Source organism: Sorex fumeus, unplaced genomic scaffold (assembly GCF_029834395.1).
Source record: "Sorex fumeus unplaced genomic scaffold, SorFum_2.1 ptg000045l, whole genome shotgun sequence".
In the NCBI taxonomy this organism is placed as follows: domain Eukaryota; kingdom Metazoa; phylum Chordata; class Mammalia; order Eulipotyphla; family Soricidae; genus Sorex; species Sorex fumeus.
In genome coordinates, this window is record NW_026606102.1 from 5,305,713 (window position 1) to 5,327,453 (window position 21,741).

The following is a 21,741-nucleotide window of genomic DNA, read 5'->3' on the forward strand; positions in this document are numbered from 1 at the left end:
AAGTCAGATGTGTGACGCAGTGCCTGCTCCCTCCACCAGAGATGAGAGAAGGCTCACGCTCAAACGCTATCAAACGGACAGATGAAAGTGAAAAGGTTGTGCGTCTGTGTGCATATGTGTGCGTGTGTGTGCAATTGTGTGTATGTGTGCATGAGTGTGTGTGCGTGAGTGTGAGAGTGTGTGAGTTTGTGTGGTGCTGGGGTCCAACCTAGAGCCTCACACATGCAAGGCAAGTATGGGATGGGGCTTCTCTGAGCCCCATCTGCAGCCCTGCAAAGCTACAAGGTCCCAATACTGCCCACAATTCCTTTTGAGCAGACTAGACTACCGTGGTGCGTGGCAGCCCATGGCCTGTAGAGCTCCTGAGAACAGTTCAGGACATAAACAATCCTGGAGTCCCACCGAAGCCCTGGTAAGGAGGTGGCAGCCTGCGAGCACAGGTGGATTCATGGGAGGCGTTGCCCCCGATGGCCTGCTGGGGGCATGTGCACAGACGGCATCTGGGCTGTCAGGGGAGCCAGGGTGGGGGGTGGGTGAGCATCTTTCTCTCGTGAACGCTGGCTTCCTGCCAGCCTCCTGGGGCACAGCCTCAGATCCATCCCCCCTTATGTTACCCGGACATCTGTCTGGCGGTGCTGGATGAGGTACCTGAGGTCAGGAGACAGGCGCTGGGCCCCATCTCTCATCTTTAAGTGGTGCCTCCCCTCCCAAGGACAACAGGATTTACAGTCTCGCCAGGCTGCCCCATATATCAGGAAATGCGCATCTGGTCCTTCGAGAACCACCAGGAGTGATTCCTGAGTGCAGAGCCAGGAGAAACCCCTGAGCATCACCAGGTGTGACCCAAAAAGCCAAAATAAAATAAACTAGTAGGAAACAACCGAACGGGCTTTTTCAGAGTTCATGAGAGTGGGCGCCACCTCCCCAGGGGTGCAGGAGCAGTCTTGGGTATAAACTGGGACACTTTCTGCTTGTTTACTTACAGAAGGTAGATTTCCGGGGGGTGGGGGGGGCGCTGAGTGATTTTATTTTTCTGGACAGAAAGCAATGGACCAGGTAAGTCTGAGCCCCTCTGGAGACGGACTCAACTGAAACCAGGGTCACTCGCAGAGGGACGGAGTGGAGGTGGGGAGACTGCAGTGGGTCTGTGTGGGGTGGGCGGCACTGGGACATTGGTGGGAACAGTGACAGTCACGGATGAATGAGGTGTGACATTCACCCCCAGATTTCTCAGACTGCCAATTAGTGCTAAATCAGTGAAGAAAGAAAAGACATAGAGAAAAGTAAGAAAGGAGGGGCTAGCTGGGCACTCTAGGGGAAAGGGCAGCTCAGATAGAGAAGGGAGCACCAAATAAAGGGTGTTTGGAGGATCCTCCCAGGAGGGGAGATACATGTTGAAAGTAGACTATGGACTGAACATGATTGCCACTCAATGCCTCTTTTGCAGACCACAACACCCAAAAGGAGAGAGAGAACAAAAGGGAATGCCCTGCCACAGAGGCAGGGTGGGATGAGGGGGATGGGTGTGGGAGGGATACTGGGATCCATGGTGGTGGAAAATGGGCACTGATGGAGGGATGGGTACTTGATCATTGTATAATCGAAACCCAAGCACAAAAATTTGTAAATCTACAAGTGTACCTCATGGTGTTCCACTAATAAAAAAAATATGTTTAAAAAATAAAAAGAAAGGAGTGGCTGGAGAAACAGTACAGTGGGTAGGGCTTGTCTTGCACATGGCTGACCTGGGTTTGCTCCCTGGCACCCCTGAGTGCAGAGCCAGCAGCAAACCCTGAGCATTGCAGGATGTGGCACCCCCTAAAACCAAACCAAACCAAACCAAACCAAACCAAACCAAACCAAACCAAACCAGGCAGCCTACTTATCTATTGCATGGTCATGATTTTAGCCAAACAGTAGCACTGTAGCACTGTCCTCCCATTGTTCATCTGTTTGCTCGAGCAGGCACCAGTAACGTCTCCATTGTGAGACTTGTTGTTACTGTTTTTGGCCTATCGAATATGCCATGGGGAGCTTGGCAGGCTCTGCTGAGCGGACGGAATACTCTCGCTACTTTCTGGGCTCTCCAAGAGGGATGGAGGAATTGAACCCAGGTTGGCCACGTGCCCTACCTGCTGTGCTATCACTCCAGCCAAACAGTAAAAAACCATATTCATTACCTTAAAAAATGATTAAGAAGTCACTTGAAGGAGAATGATAAGGAACATTACGGAAGATTGGGAAGCCCATGGGTGATGAGGAACTCTGGACAGGCTCAGGGAAGGTTGGGAGCTCCACCCCGCTGCCGAGCAGCTGAGCCCCAGGGCTTCCAGCTCCACCCGATGCTGTGTGCACAGAACTGCCTGCCTGCACGGGCCAGGAGCTGAAGGATCCAGGCTTGAGTCTCAGCAGCACAGGTTGGTCAGACGGAGACAAAATGCCTTTGATCATTGCACACCCCTCTGAGCACACGCGGCTCAAGGGTTCAGCGGGAGGCAACCAGCCGCCAGGATTCTCGCTAGAGGCCAGAGAGCAGGAGAGAGGAAGGTGGGAACCTGGATCCTGGAGAAGCAGCGAGACCCCAGGACCGGCGTCCAGGCCACGCCTAAGTTTCCGAGGGCTCTGGGGAACTAATATCTGGGCCAAAGCAAAGAAACAGGCTCTTCCCAGCACCCCGTTGGTTTAAATACAGACAGGTCATAATTCTTGCCCAAAGTGAGACACACGGTATGAACCATATTGTACTTGTTTTGTCTGTAAATGTGGCACACACAGCATTCCTCACTCATCATGCGGACAAAAATAAAGCTATAATGCTCACGTAAAAATATATTCAATGGGCCAGAGTGATCGCACGTATCATGGGTAGGGTGCTTGCCCTGCACACAGCTCACCAGGGCTTGATTCCTGACACCCCATGTTCCCTTCAGCCTCACCAGGAGAGATCTCAGTACAGAGCCAGGAATAAGCCTTGAGCTCTGTCAGATATATCTCCAACACACACACACACACACACACACACACACACACGCACACGCACGCACGCATGCACACACGCACACACGCACGCATGCACGCACTCATGCACACACGCACACACGCATGCACGCAGTTTTTTCAGGGTGTTTGGGCCATACCAGGCATTGCTCAGGGTTACTCCTGACTCTGCATTCAGGAGTTACTTCTGGCAGGCTTGGGGGACCTTAAGGAATGCTGGAGATCGAATTTGGGTTGGATGTGTACAAGGCAAGCAACCCTACCTGCTGTACTGTCACTCTGGTTCCATATATTAATGAGGGGCTGTCCTTAGGGAGAAGGTCATTCTGGAATGGGGATAAAGGGAAGAGGAGGACAAGAGAACAGGAGAGAAAACGACTTTCCACTTTACCCTTTTGGATCAAATTTGCTTTGTGTAATATAAGTTCTCAGTAACCCAAAAGTCAGAAAACATTACATTTAGTGGCAGTATTTTATTCCATACATATTCCATTATGTATAAAATATTGAAAGATCCATTATCCTAGCAGAAACTAAAAATCTCCAATCTCTAGCATTAAAAAGGGAAAAAGTTGTGAGTGGATGTGGACATAGTAAGAATAAAACAAAGCTTAAGTGGCTGAGCTGAAGAAATAGATGGTCACTTTTATCACATTCTTTTTTTGGTGGGCACACCTAGTGATATCCAGGGGTTATTCCTTGCTCTGCACTCAGGAATGACTCCCAGTGATGCTCGGGGGACCATATGGGATCGAACCCAGGTTGTCCAAACTTAAGATGAATGCCCTGCCCACTCCAGCCCCCATATCTGCACTCTATTAAATACTGATGATGAGATCTATGGTCAAGACTTCCTCTTATTTGTGGGGGAGGATTTGGGTCACACCCTGGAGTGCTCGGGAGCTCAGGAGTGACCCCTAGCAGTGCTGGGGGGCCATATGCAGTGCTGGGGATCTAACCTAGGAGTGTCGCGTGCATGCCAGGTGCCTTACCACTGTACTTTCTCCTTATTTTACACTTTGCCTGGGTCACGCACCATTCTAAGTCTTTGAATACTCTTCCAAGTATTGCTGTGATATCGTGAGTCTCAGGGGCATTGGAACAAACACAATTTCATACACGGAGATCTCTGAGAAACCGTGCACGCAGACCACCAGAAGAATGACATACACAGCCAGTCCCAAAGATGCTCTGCCACACCGTGGACAACCCAACTTGCAGGCAGGAGGCCCCAGGCCCTACATCGGCTCAACCATCTGCTCGGGCCCGTAGCAACATTTTACTTCTAGAACTTACCAAGGGTGTGTCTTTTCCTCCCACGATGCTGAGGCCAAGCCCGGACCGTCCCTTGGATATTTCTATAATCATTTCCTGGCCGGGGACAATGGGACACGTGGCAGGGTCCACGGATAGAGGAGCCTGGAAGCCACCTGGGGAAGGCAGGAATACAGATGAGTCATGGGGGGGTGTCCTACGTGTGTCAATCACCCCCCCTTCCAGTTGTCGAGGAGGAGAGAGAAGATGAGGTCACCACTGACTGCCCACACCTGGGGTTAAACAGGACACTCTGGTAGCATTGTGGAGACAGAATCAGTAAAGCAGGGCTGGAGAGAGAGGACAGAGGGGTAGGTTGGAGGGTAGTATACTTGTCTTGTACACAGCCAACCTGGGTTCGATCCCTGTCACCCTATATAGTCCTCTGAGTCTCTCCAGGAATGATTCCTAAATACAGAACCCTCGACGCAGCCCCGAGACAAAACAAAACAAGACATCAGTACTGTATCTCCCTTGCCCAAGCATGGACTATGAAATCCTTGCAAAAAAATTTGGGGGTATTGGTGGTGATTTGGGACCACACCCAGAGGTTCTCTGGGTCTATTCCTGGCTCTGTGCTTGGAAGTGACCCCTGGTAGTTCTTGGGGGACCCTAGGTGATCCCAGGATTCAAACCAGAGTTGGTAGGATGCAAGGCATGTTCCTTAACACCGGTACTATATCTCTGGCCTGAAATTGTTGAAATCTTAAACTACCCCAGTGAAAACTGGCCTGGAAGCCTTTAAGATGATTAAGTACCTGCAGGTTTGGGTTATAATGAGAGGAAAGACTGCTAAGACAGAAGATTGTGAGTTAGAGTTATAAAATGCTAATGAATAGTGTGCTTAAGTGCTTTCAATGAGGGCATCTGATGTGAATTGAACTAAAGGATCTAATCAATACAACATGATGTAACCGAAAATAATTAACCTAAAAATTATCTCTAAAAATATAGCACTGTAGCACTGTCCTCCCGCTGTTCTTCAATTTGCTTGAGCGAGCACCAGTAGTGTCTCCATTGTGAGACTTGTTGTGACTGTTTTTGGCATATCGAATACGCCACAGGGAGCTTACCAGACTCTGCCATGCGGGCAGGGCTCTCCGAGAGGGACAGAGGAATTGAACCCAGGTTGGCTGCGTGCAAGGCAAACGCCCTACCCGCTGTGTTATCACTCCAGCCCATACCAAATGACAAAATATTAGTATTCAATGGGTGCTTAAATGGATTACTAGCTAAGGAAAGGAGAAAGCAATGTGCCCTTAGATGAAATCCCACCCTTGAGCAGATCTTCTAATAACCTAGAGTGCTGAACCCCCCAGATAAGATTTTGTCCTTGCATTAATCTAGAACTTCCACCGATGGACTTTACATCTGTTTACTGTTATGCTGATGTTCAACCACATCTATACATACGCCCATATTTCACAATTTCTGATTTCTGTTTTTTTTTTCTTCTTTTTTGGGTTATACCCGGTGATGCACAGGGGTTACTCCTGACTTTGTGCTCAGAAATTACTCCTGGCAGTGCTTGGGGGACCATATGGGATGCTGGGAATTGAACCTGGGGTCGGCCACATGCAAAGCAAACACCCTTCCCGCTGTGCTATTGCTCTAGCCCTGATTTCTGATTTCTATGTAACTACACTCTAAGAAGAAAAACATGTCACTGATTATCAACCATCCATGGTCCTGTTCCTTTGTCTGTTGCTGTCAGCCGGTTGGGGGAACAGTTCTTGGCCACCGAATGCAACCAGTTTGAATTTAAGTAGAGATATTCAAGAGTGAGGGATTCTCACTATCTACCTTGTTTTGGAGGTCACATCTAGTGATGTTCAGGGCTGATCTCTCACTCTGTACTCAGGACCACTCCTGGTGGGGCTCGGGGGAGCATATGGGGTGCTGGGGATCTAAGCCAGGTTGGCTATGTGCAAGTCAAACTCCCACCATCTACCTTTACCTGAAACTCAGACCACATGAATGAGTCACTTAGATAAATGTCACTTGAGAGAGAAAGAACTAGCAAGCAAGCAAAGCAAAACATTTCCTAGCATAAAGATTTTTAGGGTGGCACACTAATGTACCATCACAAATGTAACTTTCTGGAAAAGGGACATTCCAAAGACCTGAGTGGGTGCCCCTGGAGGGCCGGGGGCAATACATAGTAAAAGCAGGAAGGTTATAAGTACTCTGCTCAAGAATTAATTGTTGGTTCCAGAAGCAGAAAGTCTGCTAAAAGATTTATTGCTGTTTGGTAAAGGTTTACATTCTGGGTTTGTTTTGTTTTTAGGCCACACCCAGCAGGTCTCAGGGGTTACCTCTGGCTCTGTGCTCAGGGCTCACTCCTGGTGGTGTCCAGGGGACCTAACAGGATGCCAGGGATTGAAGCAGGGTCAGTCATGTGCAAGAAAAAAATAGTGCCTGAACCCCTGTGCTATCTCTCTGCCCTGAAAGGCTTAGTTCTGAGGCAGGGGAACCAGTGTGAAGGGCTGAAGCACACGTGTAGCATGCACAGGACCTGGGTTCCATCCCCAGCACTGCATGTTTCCCCAGCACGGTTGTGGGTATGTGCCCAGGAACTCCCAGGGACCCCAGGGAAGAAGCCTCAAACAAATATATGTAAGCAAGCAAACAACAAAAAGGATTACTTAAAACAAATCAGTTTGGGGCTAGAGAGGTGCTTGTCTGGGCATGTAGCTGACCCGAGTGTAGTTGGATGTAGTGCGAAATTGAGGCAAAAAAGAAAAATCATAGTTTCAGGGACAAGAGATAATAGCTCAGTGGTAGAGCAAGGGTCTCGCATGTATGAAGTCTTGGATTTGATCTCTTACACCACCCACAAACAAACCAACCAACAAACAAGTAAATCGCTGACTGATTGGGTTAACCTAAAAACCAGAGGCGAGGGGTGGGATAAACAGGCTAAAATTGGCTGTCCTCCCGTTGTTCATTGATTTGCTCGAGTGGGCCCAGTTACGTCTCCATTTTGAGACTTGCTGTTACTGTGTTTCGCACATATCGAATACGTCACGGGGAGCTTGCCAGGCTTTGCCATGTGGGTGAGATACCCTCAGTAGCTTGCCGGGCTCTCCGAGAGGGGTGGAGAAATCAAACGTGGCTGGGTCGGGCTGGCTGTGCGCAAGGCAAACGCCTTACCGCTGTGCTATCCCTCCAGCCCAAAATTGGCTAGGATGCTTAATAACAGTCATTTGTTGAGTGCATGGGCTGGAGCGATAGCACAGCGGGTAGGGCGTTTGCCTTGCAGGTGGCCAACATGGCCAACCCGAGTTCCATTCCTCCGCCCCTCTCGGAGAGCCCAGTAAGCTACTGAGAGTATCTCGCCCGCACAGCAAAGCCTGGCAAGCTACCCGTGACGTATTCCATATGCCAAACACAGTAACAATTGTCACAATGGAGACGTTACTGGGCCCGCTCGAGCAAATCGATGAACAACGGGAGGACAGTGACAGTGACAGTGACAGCTGAGTGCATACTCCGTTACTGGAGTCCATGCATTTTCCAGATGACTGTAAAATTGAAACGTTTCAAATGTTAGTTTCAGGAGCGTCTTATGCAAACAACTACCCCCCTGAAGACATCCTCTTCGCCGAGGGCTAAGCAGGACCCTCCCTGGTACTGGTTCTTAAGGTGATGTTAGTGAAGGGCTGATAGCACAGGGTGCCACCTGTTGGCGACTGCAGCTACAGCACAAAGGTCAAGTGATTTGCTTACGGCAGACAAGATCTGCTGACCCTGTGGATTTTCAAAAGGTTGAGGAAAGAAGAAAAAAAATCAGAAGAAACGTTTTATTTCCAGGCAGGTGAAGGTTTCACTTAGAATGGCTTCTGCTTCAGATAATTCATGCTCTGAAATTCCAAAAAGTCCATTTTTTTTTTTTGGGTGCAGCTGGGATGCTGGGAATTAGCACAAGGTCTCAGAGCCTAATGTGCTTTTAAACTGTTGCTATAAGGCACACGTTCTCTATCGAGTGCGAAGGGACTATGTCTCAGGGGCACATAAACTGGAATTTACACGTCGAGGCCAAGGGACATGGCGAATCAGAACATCAGAACCTCATTTGCTGGCTTTCCTCCCAAGTCAGTCTGAGCCTTAACTCTAAAAAAAATAAAGTTCTTTGTTTTTCTTCCTGGTTTTTGGGTCATACCTGCCAATGCTCAGGGTTTACTTCTGGCTCTGTGCTTAGGGATCACTCCTGGTAGAGGTTCGGGGACCATATGGGATGTCAGAGACCAAACCAGGTGGCATACAAGGTAAGCACCTTAACCTCTGTACTATCGCTCTGGCCCCAAGTTCTACTTCTTATAATACAAAATATGAAATCATATAAAATTCATATCTGTTGTTGCTAAATAAAGCCATGCTTGAGTGCATATGCACGTGTGCGTGCGCGTGCACGCGCACACACACACACACACACACACACACGGGTTCATATCCCTATGACCCATGTCTGTAGTCATGCTTTAGACAGCCGTGCCACTGAGTGGCTGCAGCAGATGGATCATGCATCCTCAGTGTCTCCTCTCTGGCTCTTCCCAGGAAACACTGGCCCTTGCTTGGTAGGACACAGGGGCCCAGGCTGTGGGTGGCCCTGCTCTGACTCGTCACCACCAAGTCATGGTGTCAGGAGTGTCCAGGACATCAGGCCTCTTTCCTCTTGGGGAGAGGACGCAGGGAGCATGTAGGGGAACTCAGCCCAGGGGTGGTCACTGTCAATAGTCCTATGATGGTTAGCTCCTTCCGGGTGGAATGTGCTAATCTAATGGCCTCTTGCCTAAGAGTGAACATCTTAGTGACCACATCAATGATGCTGGGAGAGAGGGGGTGTTTCATAGTTGAAGACTGAGATCCCTGGTGTGGCCTGCCACCCCCTCTCCGCCCCTTGGCACTGCACCGCTGGGTGTGGCCATGCTGAAAAATGCCACAGGCTGGTGGGGATGTGGCTCAGTGAGGAGTTCATGGCTCACATGTGTGAGGCCCCGAATTCAATCCCTGCCCCGCCCCCCGCCCTCCCACATGTATGTATCAGAATATGAGGTTATGAACTTGATTTCTCTCCAGGTCTTTCTGGAAGGGTGGGGGGAGATTGATCAGTGGTGGGGGCCACCAGGGATATACCTGGCAGTACTGGGAGGCCGTGTGGTTTGGGGAATTGAACCTGTGCTGTGTGCTCACCAAACACGTGCTCCAGCTCTCGGAGCACCTCCTGGACCCCGAGATTGTCCAGATCGTCTTGCAGTGTTAGGTATTTTACACCTCATTTTCCACTGATGTACAATAAAAACACGTACAACCGTGGCACCATTGTATGGATTTTTTTTAAAGTGAATTCTTTGTTTAGAAATGACTCTTCTAGTCTCCTGAAGGGGAAGACAGAAGAGATCTGGTTGGAGGCCGTGGAGATGGCGTTTCATTTCTGTGTTAGTCTCGGGTGGGTTTCTCTCCAGGAGTTCAGCCCAAAGTCTCGTTCTTTTCAACTTTCCCAGAAAGGTTTGACAAACAGATGAGCAAATGAATGAAAATTTCCCGGATTTAATGGTGGGACAATTAATTTCCATGACTGAGGTATAAATATGTGATATCCAGTAACTTATCAGAGCCCTACACTGGGATCAGCCAATGATCAATACAGAGTGGTTGTTTTGGGGCCACACTCACTGCTGCTCAGGGGCCACTCCTGGCTCAGTGCGTGGGGAGTCTCTCTTGGCAGAACTTCGGAGACCACGTGGTGCCAGGGATAAAATCCAGGTCTGAACTCCAGCCCACTGAGGTCTCTCCAGTCCCAGAATCAGCCAACAGTTTTGGCAAAAGGGTAAACAGTAAATATTTTGGTCCTTACAGTATGAGTGGTCTCTATGACAACCATCTAACATCTGTCACAGACTGGAGAGATAGTCACAGAACATGCTAGGAGTGACCCTGAGTACAGAGCTAGGAGTAGCTCTTGAAAACCACCAGGAGTTAAAAACAAAAACAAAAACAAAAAAAGAAAAAAGGAAAAGGTAAAAATAAGCATATGCATATGCTCCAGCAGCCGAAGACCTCCAGAACCAGCCACCACCATGCTGAGACCACTCTCCGTACACATGAAGGTACCGGCAGAGGAACAAAGGCACGCGGATCCCGGGGCTGAGATCTCCAAGCCTACTTGGATCGGGGCTGAGCATCCTCCACCCAGATCTTCCAAATTCCAGTAGGCGGGGGTCACACCCACCAACTGGCCCCCTGGCGCCGTGTAATCCCATCAACAGCCAAGACCCAGAGATTATAAAACCCAGCTCCCGGAAGCGACATCTTATCATCTCATTCCTACTTTGGACAAACTGGCAGGCTACCGAATGTAACCTGCCCACACGGCAGGGTCTGGCAAACTCCCCGTGGCGTACCCAATATGCCAAATACCAGTAATAATGATGGGTCTCATTCTCCTAACCCTGAAAGAGCCTTGAATATGGCACTTTTTAAAAAAATCTCAGGGCTAGGACGAAGGAGACGTTACTGGGGCCTGCTCGAGGCAATCGACGAACAACAGGATGGTTGTGATTGTGACTGTGATGCAATATGGAAGCCAGTGAGTATTCTGATCAAATTTTATTAATGGACACTGAAATTTGTATTTCATAAGTTTCTGATTTTGTTCAGCCTCTGAAAAATGTGAAAACAGTTTTGAGCTTGCAGATGCCACAAAAACAGCTTTGGGGGGAGCTGGAGAAATAGTACAGCAGGTCAGGCGCTTGCCTTGCAAGTGTTCAAGGGGCTGCAACCCTCAGCACTTCATAGGGTTCCCCAAATCCACCAGGAGTGATCAGTGAGCACGGAGCCAGGAGTATACCTTGAGCACTGCCAGGTGTGATATCCCCCCTCCAAAAACAACAACAACAACAAAAACACAAACCCAGCTTCTGGGCTAATATTTACCCCAGGATCTACAGCTTACCGATCACATTGAGCAAGAATTAAAGTGGAAACCCAGTGGTTTCTAATAAAAGCTTCCTGCTCATTTTTCTATAAGTTAATATTTATGGGAATGGAGGTAAAAGACAATTACCATAGGATTCTGCTAAGATTGCTCAGAGGGCTGCTTTGCCTTCAGAAACCCGGTGTTTTAAGTTCTTTAAAAAAAAAAAAAAGGCAAAACAAAAAACCAACCTGACTCGCATGAAAGAAAAGCGGAAAAACTCATTATTCACTTTGAAGCTCTCTTTTCAATTGCTAGTCAGCATAATTCAAGCCAGGAATTCAGAAAGGGAACGTAAATACCAATTTCTCTGAACACTGAAAATGAAATCCTCAAATAGCTTCTATCAACATAGGCAAAGCTAACAATTCAGTTTAATAAGGTTCTGAAGAGTGGGGACTCACAGTTGGTGAGGGATTTGTAAGCCTCAGCTCGAACAGTATTTCCTGAGGGTCTCTTTTGGTCTAATACTTTTCTTTTCCAATAGCGATAGGCCAGACTGGCCTTTCATAAGACTGACCTGGCATCCTGCATGGTCTCCCAAACCTCGAGGAGTGATCCCTGAGAGCAGAGTCAGGAGTAAGTCCTAAGCACGGCCAGTTATAATTTCCCCAAAACCACTCCCCTCGAAAACAACAACAAACAAAACAAAACAAAACCAATAGGCTATGACAGAGGTGAGGAGAACAGTGTAGAAAATCAGTGGCTTGCCCGGGTCCCCAAGCACAGAGCTGAGGAAGGGTACAAGGTCTGAACTCCTGGGGCCCGGACCCTACTTGTCTCAGGGTTGATGACCCAGTGCAGCTGGGCTCAGAGGAAGAACCGTACCATAGCTGGGGACGTCTGCATCTGGTGATGGGAAGGATGGAGTTGGCGCTAAGGGTATCTCTTGCAAACTGAAGGAGGCCTTCGCAGAACACTTTTGCTGTTTCATCTGACTGACAGCCTGCAAAAAGAAGGAGAATTAGATCAACATTCAAGAGGAGAAAGGGAGCAAGAGAACATGCTACGATTGGTGTCTCGCTACAGAAGTGATGATGCAGTCCAGTGATGTCCTGGAGAAATTAGAATGGACAGGTGGCAAGAGGAAGGAGGCCATGATTTGGGCCCTGGTCCCCATGCTTCTTTACTAAACATCTAAGATGCTTCAGGGGAGGATGGATCACAGGAGGAAAGATGCAGATGTGCCGGAGAGATGGTGGTTCATTGTCCAGAATTTCCAGGACAAGAATTTGGACCGTTTCTATTCATCCTGATGAAATTGAGGTGAAGTCCAAACATCTGTGCTGTGGCCAATGACACCGACCTATGCTGCTGATACTCTGAGCACACAACACTGCCCATCTCTTCTGTCACTCTACCCAGAGATGCTTTGGGTGGGTGGATTGAGTATTTTGAGGGGCAGGAGCAGACGCTACACAGCCTACTACACACCAGAAGCAGGCATTGCCTTTTACTTGGCCAACACTCTTCCACTCTTCACCATCGGTTTCCGGTACTGGAACCCGGCAGGGCTTTGGTGGAATGTTTTGCAAATGACTGAGTGAAAATGAGTTGGGGGAAGACATGGATGCTGTAGAGGAGGAGATGGATTTACAATTCAGCAAGGACCTTGGCTGGGCGAGCTTTGGAAAATGAACTTGTCATTTGGGATGTGTGTGACGGATACCTCCGATGAATATTAGAACCAGAAAAATAAAGGAAAAAAATAGTTCCCCCACCCCCAATCCCAAAGAATATCATGCTTCATATCAGGCAGTTATGAAAGATAGGTAGTAGCCTGACCTGCCTTCTGGATCTGTAGTTAGCCAGGGAACCCAGGCCCAGCTGGAAGATTCTGGTGGAGGCAGCGAGGCACCGGGCTGGCCCTGGAGTCTAGAAACAGGATCAAGGTAACTGCTCTAGAAAAACGGCACCTCGAGATTTGAGGAGGGTTGGACTTCACAAGGTGCGGTGCCACATGCAACCACGTGACCAAACTCCACCCTCTCTCCCTCTCCCTGCTCACTGAGTAGCTATACTGTGCTTTCTGGCTCCCCAAAACACTTTCCACCCGTGGATTCATTTTAATTGTGAGAACTGCCTTGAGAGCTAGACAACACCCTTCTCACCGAGAAAGAAATCAAGGCCCAAATGTCAAGTGACGTATTTGAAATCACACGGCTAATGAGAGGAAGAGGAGGCCCTAAAAGCTAGTGATTGAAGAATGCTCCATGTGTTTAAGTGGTTGTCAAACTGCTGCTAGCACTGATTCTCAGGTGCTCATTTTTTCCCCCTTGGGATTTTTGTATCGCTATCATTTTATAATGACTGCAGACTTATCGATGAAGCCATAAAATCACAGAGATAGAGAGACAGTGCAGGAAGTAAGGCACTTGCCTTGTAGGTGGCCAACCCCAGTTCAAATCCTTGTGCCACATATGGTGCCCTGAGCACTGCCAAGGATTAGTCATGAGCATAGAGGCAGTGATATTCTCTGAGCAACACCAAGTGTGTACACCCTCCCCGGCCAAAATAAACTTATTCAAGGGCAGAAAATGTAGCTCAAAGGGCTGGAGCACCACTGTATGCTCTGTTGGGGGGGCGTGCTTTGGGTTTACTCCCTAGCACTACATGATTCCCCAAGCACTGCTAGGAGTAGCCCCCCAAATCTCTGTGTATGACCCTGCCTCCAAAATGATTTATTCAAAACACATGATATTTAAAAAAGAGAAAGAGATCATTCAAAAGATGGTCAAAATAAAGGGCGTTGCCACTGGAAAACAGAACAGTAGGACCGTCAAGATATCTAATGTTTCTAGAAATCACATTTCTAGGCTGCCTGGAAGTTACCTTTGTCCACAGACAGACTAAATCCAGGTCTTTGGCTAAAAACAGACAGGAACTGGTCAGGTCATTCTCTGAAGACCCTCCTTTCTCCCTAACTGGAATACCAACAGGATAGTAATAGTTGCAGCAGCTGTTTTAGCCCAAAAGCAGGGGGTTGGGACGACAACATTTGGAGGAGAACAGAGGAACCAAATGGCGACAGTACAGTAATCAGAGAGGCGGTCCATGGCTCCAGGACACTGGAGATAGCATATTGTTAATCTGATCACACCCAGACGGTGATGTTAAAGTGACACTTCTGGCAGCAACTGAACCTAATCTTAATTTGTACCTCGCTTCCGTTCAATTCTCATTTTGTCTTCTCTCGGAGACAGAATGCCAATAACAAAGCTGAATGCCAGCGGCAGTGTTGTCTTATGGACAAATCATGTGAGTTTGAAAACAGGAAAGCACAGAAGTACAAAAACATTGCAATGAATTTCACAATAGCAGAAAATGCTGTTCATCCTCACGGTGTGGGTCCACGGAGTATCCTGTGTCATAGAGCACACTGGGTTCCCAGAAGATGTTGAACTGAGAGGCAATTAGAACATGAGGAATGGGGCCAGAGTAATAGTACAGTGGGCCCACACTGTTGGCTTTGCACTCAGCCGACCTGGGTTTGAGCCCCAGCATCCCGTATGGTCCCCCAGCATGGCCAGGAGTAATTCCTAAGTGCAGAGCCAGGAGTAACCCCTGAGCACTGCTGGGTGTGACCAGAAAGAAAAGAAAAAAAACCCCCAAAAAACAAAAACTAAAACCCTCTAGAAATAGCTGTGTACATGTAAATGCAATTGCGTTCTCTCTCTCTCTCTCTCTCTCTCTCTCTCTCTCTCTCTCTGCAGTGCTGGAGACCAAACCCTGGCCTCACATATAATAATGGAAGTTTCTACTGAGGCAGACCTCTGATTGGTGGGGGTGATGATAAATGTTCATTTCCATGACCAGAGCAGAGCCCTGGCAGCCGAAGACCTCCACAACCAGCCACAACCATGCAGGTCCCGGGGCTGAGATCTCCAAGCCTGCTTGGATCGGGGCTGAGCATCCTCCACCCAGATCCTCCATCTTCCAGTAGGCAGGGGTCACACCCACCATCTGCCTCCGGTGCCAGGTAATCCCATCAATGGCCAAGACCCATAGACTATAAAACCCAGCTCCCGGAAGACATCTTATTATCTTGTTCTTACTTTGGACAACCTGGCAGGCTATGGAATGTAACCTGCCCACACGGCAGAATCTGGCAAACTCCCCGTGGCGTACCCAATATGCCAAATACCAGTAACAATGATGGGTCTCATTCTTCTAACCCTGAAAGAGCCTTGATGGCACTTTTTAAAATCTCAGGGCTAGGACGAAGGAGACGCTACTGGTGCCTGCTGGAGGCAATCAACAAACAACAGGATGATCGTGATCATGATCCCTAGCCACAGAACCAAGCTTTTCCACACAAGGATTTGAAAGTTTGGATTTGCCATTGGATGTTATTCTATTAGAATGAAGAGTTGGAAAGTCTTTTCTAAGTCTTCCAACTCAACAGAGGCTCCTGACCCTGTCTTATTTTACTTGTCTAATTTTTGCTTTTCTTTGAGGCCACATCCAATATGCACAGGGGTTATTCCTGGCGGGGCTCATGTGACCCTGTCTTCTTAACAATATCTTTTTTTTTTTTTTGCTTTTTGGGTCACACCCGGCTATGTACAGGGGTCAATCCTGGCTCTGCACTCAGGTATTACCCCTTGTGGTGCTCGGGGGACCATATGGGATGCTGGGAATCAAACCCGGGTTGGGATGCATGCAAGGCAAACGGCCTACCTGCTGTGCTACTGCCCCAGCCTCAGCACTGTCTTCTTAATCGGAGCTATAAGGAAGCAGTTTATAGATTCTGGGACCTCTCTCCTAGGCCAAATAAATTGGCATGAAGGTGTGTGAAGTCCAAGGAAGGCTTGTATGTGTTTGTGTGATCTTACATACTGCTTAAAATTAAACCATGGATCCTTAAACCAGGGGAAACGGATTTCTAGGAGACCCACAGGGAGAATTCTGGGGACTATAAAAACCTCTGTGGGTATATATAAGTTACAGTAATCAGTGTTCCTGAGAAAGATTTTATATTCTATCAGCTCTTTAGGCTGGAATTTTTTTTTAAATCACTACTGAAAGGAAGCTTTCTTGCTAAGTCTGTTACCGCCAATTAGTACTATGGCCATAGGTAAATCAATGAACCCATCTGTAAATCAGCAGCAATACCCCTGCCTCTTATAAGGTTTTCATGAAGAACAAAGAGAGAAATGCAGAGGCTGGGGATGGGGTGAGGTGGTAGAGTATTTGCTTTACTTCTGGAGGCCCTGACGTTCCAATCTTTCACTAAAACAGACAATTCCCCTCACCTTCCACCATAAAACAAACTAAAAACCACAACCCGCTCAACCTATAATAATAAAGAGATAATAAAAAATAAATTTGAAAAGATAGAGAAAAGTACATAATAAACCTTCCACAACTGGGAACCCCGGAGGACTTTAATACTAGCTATTTCTGGTTTGTTTTTGTCATTGGCACTACTGCCCCAGCCCCAGGACTTCGCTATCTACAGGGTTCTCCTTTGGGAACAGTGACTCAAAGCCTTTTGTGGCACTGCCAAAGAGAAGGGACCCTGTGTCTCAGCTGTATCGGCTTCGTCTGAGGAACTTCCTGGGCGGATGAGCTGCTCCAAAATGGAACAGCCTTCTTTGCGGGTATGGAATTTTCCATCTTAAAAGGTTTCGATCACAAGCTGGCCAACGAATCTGTTACTATAGTTCCTAAGGATAGAGACCAGGGATATGTCTCAAGGTGCATGTGCTTTGCATGCAGGAAGTCTGGGTTCTCTCCCTGGAACCACAGGGTCCCCCAAACACCAAACCGGGAGGAGCCCTGAACACCACAGGGTGTGGCCCCTAAACCAAGAAGTAATAAAGGACATTTAAAAAAAAACCCACAATATTAAAACCCCACAATATTAAAACCCCACTCCAGTTAGTATTAGGGGCTGGAGTGATAGTAGAGCAGGTATGTTGCTTGCCTTGTATAGTCAACCCGGGTTTGATCCCTGACATACCCAATGATGCCCTGAGCCCTCCAGGAGTGATGCCTGAATAAAGAGGCAGGAGAATACCCTGGGCACAGCTGGGTGTGGCTCAAAAAAAAAAATATAGTGAAATTCTCTTTTTGGGGGGGTTGGGAGGTAGAAGGTGGACACACCCACAAAGTGCTCAGGAGCTACTCCTGGCTCTGTGTTCATGGGGTGATGGACGATGGGTATTTCCATCCCTGTGCACAGAAGCAGCAATTCGGTCCTGGGCTGACTTCTTCATCACCTGCCGCCATCTCCTGAAGGGCCTGAGGTCACTGCAGCTGCCTCCTTTGCTTTGGGACAGCATGCATCACGCACCCCTCCTGAGAGAGCAACCCCTCAAGGGTGAGCTACATACATGGTCCGCTGGGCACTTTGGTGCCCTCTGTGGCTCGGCCAGCATGCCTTGTCCTGTCACCGGGGACGTGTCCTCCTGAAACACACAAGAGGCAGTCATTAGTGGCACTGTGTGTGTTTGTGTGTGTGTGTGTGTGCACACACACTTTCCAACACTTATTCACTATAGAGCCCCATGCGCACCACTCAGCAAGAGTCAGTTGGCTCAACAAATGGACAATGAGAGTGGCACAGAAGTCCTATCCCTTGGTCTAGACTACCTCTCAGAAACAAGCTCAAACTTGTCATTTCCCACTGTTGATGGTACTGGCCAGTGAACCCTGGGACTCGCATGTGCAAAGTAATCACGGCACTGTGGACCTAGGAGGTACACCTCTAACATCAAGGTCAACAAGCAAGCAATCCCTCTAAAGGCAAAATGCCAAATACCTCCGGCGGGGACCAAAACGGGGTCAGTTCCATCAAGCAAGGCCAATGCCCGGAGTCTGGTCCCCAGCTACTTTGTTTGACCTTTCTAGATTTCTCAGGTTTTTGGTTTTGTTTTGCTTTTGGGCCACACCTGGCTGTGCTCAGGACTTACTCCTGGCTCCGTGCTCAGGGATCACACCTGGTTTGACCACATGTAAGACGAACGTTCCTCCCACTGTCCTATTGCTCTGACCTCTAGATTTGTCAGGTCTGAGCCCATCAGACACACCTTCTGTGTATGGGGAGCACATCAAGGCAGTGTGGAGAACCTGTACCCCAGCCCTTGAGTCTCTCTCCATTACCTTTCAGATATTCTTTGATACTCATTTCAGCTAGATAAATTCCCCCTCTCTCACACCAGTAATCCCGACACCTGTAATTATGTTGAATATTAAATCCTTTCAGGGTTCAAATTCTAATATTAGAAATATATTTCTCCTAAGATATGCCAGTAGGGACAAAAAAGAGTTTCCACACAGCCTTTGCCATTCAAACGCTTCACAACTAATCTCTGCAGAGACAACCAAGCAGACAGAAATTGCCAGGTACACCGGTTTTGAGGCTGAAAACTCTGAAGTCTTCTCAGAGTAGGGGATGGAAGCCTCCCCCAACCCCCTCTGCCTCTAGTACTAGAAGCCCAGCAGCCGCACCCACATCCCACAGCTGTTTTTTCAAAAAAGTTCCCCCCTCAAAAGAAAAAAACACCAGTTTCACAGTTTTCCAACTGATCTCGGAAGAGATGCCAAGACAACGCAACTCACAGATACACTGGTCTAAGGCTGAAAACTCTGGGACCCCCTTGAGGGGAGCAGGCTGAGGATGGACCCGGTTCTACAGATCCTGGAGCACGCGCTCGTGCAAGGCACCTCCAAATCCCATAATACTGACAGCCCAGCAGAAGCACAACAAATCAGATGGGAAAGTAGCAAAGAAGCCCACTAAGCTCAGCAAACAAACAACGCAGACGGCACAATTAGCAACAAACATCTCAGTAAATCCTCAATGACTTGTGAGAGGCAACATATTTCATAATTTTCCTTTTGCGAAACTACTTTTCAATAATTTCATTTGCCATTTTGTTGTCACAAGCAATAGAACATAAATTATTTTGTGCCTCTCAAGGGGGCAGGCTTTGGGGGTGGGTGGGAAATTTGGGACAATGGTGGAGAAAATGTCCCACTGGTGGTGGGATTGGGTGTTAGAACATTAATGAAAAGCCTAAAACAACTGTATGATGGACAACTTTGTAAACCATGGTGTTAAATAAATTTTAAAAAAGTAAGTCTTCACTGAAGATGGAGCAAGCCATGAAGGTAAGTTTAGACTGAAGGTCCTGGAATGTGGAGAGTCGAGACTCAAAAAGCAGCACCCTTGGTCCTTCAGGGAAAGTGAAGCTAAAGGGCGGTGAGTGAGATAAGTGATGGCTCTGTGAACTGGCAACACTACCTGGACCCTGATCACTGGAGAGTCAACTCTGTAGGAATGCCTGCCTCCAGGTCTGAACAAGGCGGGGAAGATGAGTGTAATTGTTTTGATGGATTCTGTTTTGGGGGTGGGGGCTGTCCATAGTATACTTGGGGGAGAAAGAAACGAAGTGGGGCTTAGGGAGGGGCTTGGACGGAAGTGTGTGAGGTGTCCTTGGTGGTTGTTGTTTTAAATATATTTAGAGAATCACTGTGAACCACACAGTTACAAAGTTGTTCATGATTGGGTCTCAATGTTCCAATTTACAATGTCCCAATACCCATCCCTCCACCAGTGTAAATTTCTCAGCACTAGTGGTCCAGTTCTGCCTCCCTCCCCCAACACAACTCCCTGGCCCCACACAGCCTGCCTCTATAGCAGGCATCTCTTTTTTCTTTCTCTCTCTCTCTCTCTCTCTCTCTCTCTCCCTCCCTCCTTCCCTCCCTCCCTCCCTCCTTCTCTCTCTCTCTCTCTCTCTCTCTCTTTCTCTCTCTCTCTCTCCCTCCTCTTCCCACCTTATTGGGCGTTATGGTTTGCAATACAGATGCTGAAAGGTTATCATGTATATCCTTTTACCTACTTTCAACACTCGGTGTGTGAGTAGCCTTGTTCCTCAACCCAAGGATTCTGGGCCAAAGAGATGGATCAAAGGGCTGGAGACCAGGGTTGGGGATTCTGGAGATAAAAGCTCACACTTCCTGCCCCGAGACTGCAATCTACATCCAATGTATGAGGACCCTAATTTAGTACTTCTTACACAACACATTTCATGGCCAGAACTCTCTCATTCACTCAGACTTATTTTATCTATAAGTAAACTTTTATTTAGTTTAGGGCTGGAGTGATAGCACAGTGGGTAGGGTGTTTGTCTTGCATACAGTCGACCAGGGTTCGATTCCTCTGTCCCTCTCAGAGAGCCTGGCAAGTTACCCAGAGTATTCTGATGGGGCTCATGGGACCCTAGGAGATGCAGGGAATTGAACCCAGGTTGGCTGGGTGCAAGGCAAGCACCTTATCTATCTATCTATCTGTCTGTCTGTCTGTCTGTCTGTCTGTCTATCTATCCATCTGCTGTACTATGGCTCTGGCCCCTACTGTTTACTTGAGAGGCTGATCTTTCAAAACAATTCCACCTGTGGGAAGATTTTGAATTTCACCCCTTTCAGGCTCAACACACCCTGTTCACTTCACTCCTCACAAGGCTGCTTGCCCTGATGACCCCTGACTGGTCACTCACAAGCCATGGCGGGATTGGTGGGATTGGTGGTGGGATTGGGTGTTAGAACATTAATGAAAAGCCTAAAAACTAGGGCCTGTTGTGTGCAAGGCCTGAGCCTTAACCTGGGTGCCATCGCTCTGGCCTCCAGCAGTTTGTTGTCTTTGCCTCCAGACAGTCTGGACACTTCAGACTGTCTGGACACTTCTTTAACCGAGAACCCCAATAGAACCCCACCTCCCACCCCTCCCAATTCCTGTGAGGCAGATGAGTTCTAGTTAATACTCTATCTACTTTGACTAGATACATTGTTTCGATAGAAGATGCACAATTATTGTTTAGAGTTTACGACCCCCCCCCCCCCCTTAGACATGCTGAAACAGGGTTGTGAAATGATTTGCTTTCTACAGCTGGGTTTAAGAATAAAATGATGTCCCGCGCGGTTTTGTATTTCTGCTATTTTACTTATTAACCCTGGAAGTATTTCTATTTAAAAGTTAGATAGTTAAGAGATTGGTTTCTGTGCTCTGGAGTCGTGGCTGTGCCGGAGAGCCGCTCGTGGGGGGCAGCTGGTGACCTCGGTCGGGCGTGAAGTACGGCCCAGAACGACCCCCTTCCCATGAGGTCCCTGCTGCCCCCACCCCCGGCTCAAACCTGCTGTCCACAAGGCTCCCGTGCGGCCACCATCTTTCTTTCCAGAGAGGATTGGGCGAATGGAGCAACACCCTTTCCCCTCCAGGCAGGCATGCTGGCGCGGTTTAACACATAGTCCATTTGTTTTTCTGCTCCAAGCGGGTCAGCCCCTTACTTCTGACTCTGTACTCAGGACTCGCTCCTGGCAGGGTTCAGGAGACCACAGAAGATATCATGGATCAAATGGGGTTGGGTGTGTGCAAGGCAAGTGCCCTCCCCTCTGTACTGCCACTTGGGCCCACCCTAGGAGGCATCTTTCCCGATGACTCCATCCTG

General features: G+C 48.2%; 1 protein-coding gene across 2 annotated transcripts in view; it reads right to left on the reverse strand.

Moving 5' to 3' along the window:
• Positions 1 to 21,741, reverse strand: part of PATJ (PATJ crumbs cell polarity complex component) — a 391,552-nt gene that overhangs the window by 73,812 nt on the left and 295,999 nt on the right. The window contains exons 32-35 of one of the 2 annotated variants that reach the window (XM_056122283.1): positions 17,626 to 17,700; positions 13,073 to 13,162; positions 12,116 to 12,233; positions 4,294 to 4,427 (exon numbers count right to left, since the gene is read on the reverse strand). In XM_056122283.1, coding sequence (XP_055978258.1) covers positions 4,294 to 4,427; positions 12,116 to 12,233; positions 13,073 to 13,162; positions 17,626 to 17,700 — 417 coding nt within the window. The remainder of the gene's footprint in view (positions 1 to 4,293; positions 4,428 to 12,115; positions 12,234 to 13,072; positions 13,163 to 17,625; positions 17,701 to 21,741) is intronic. The other variant, XM_056122284.1, reaches the window with a different exon arrangement.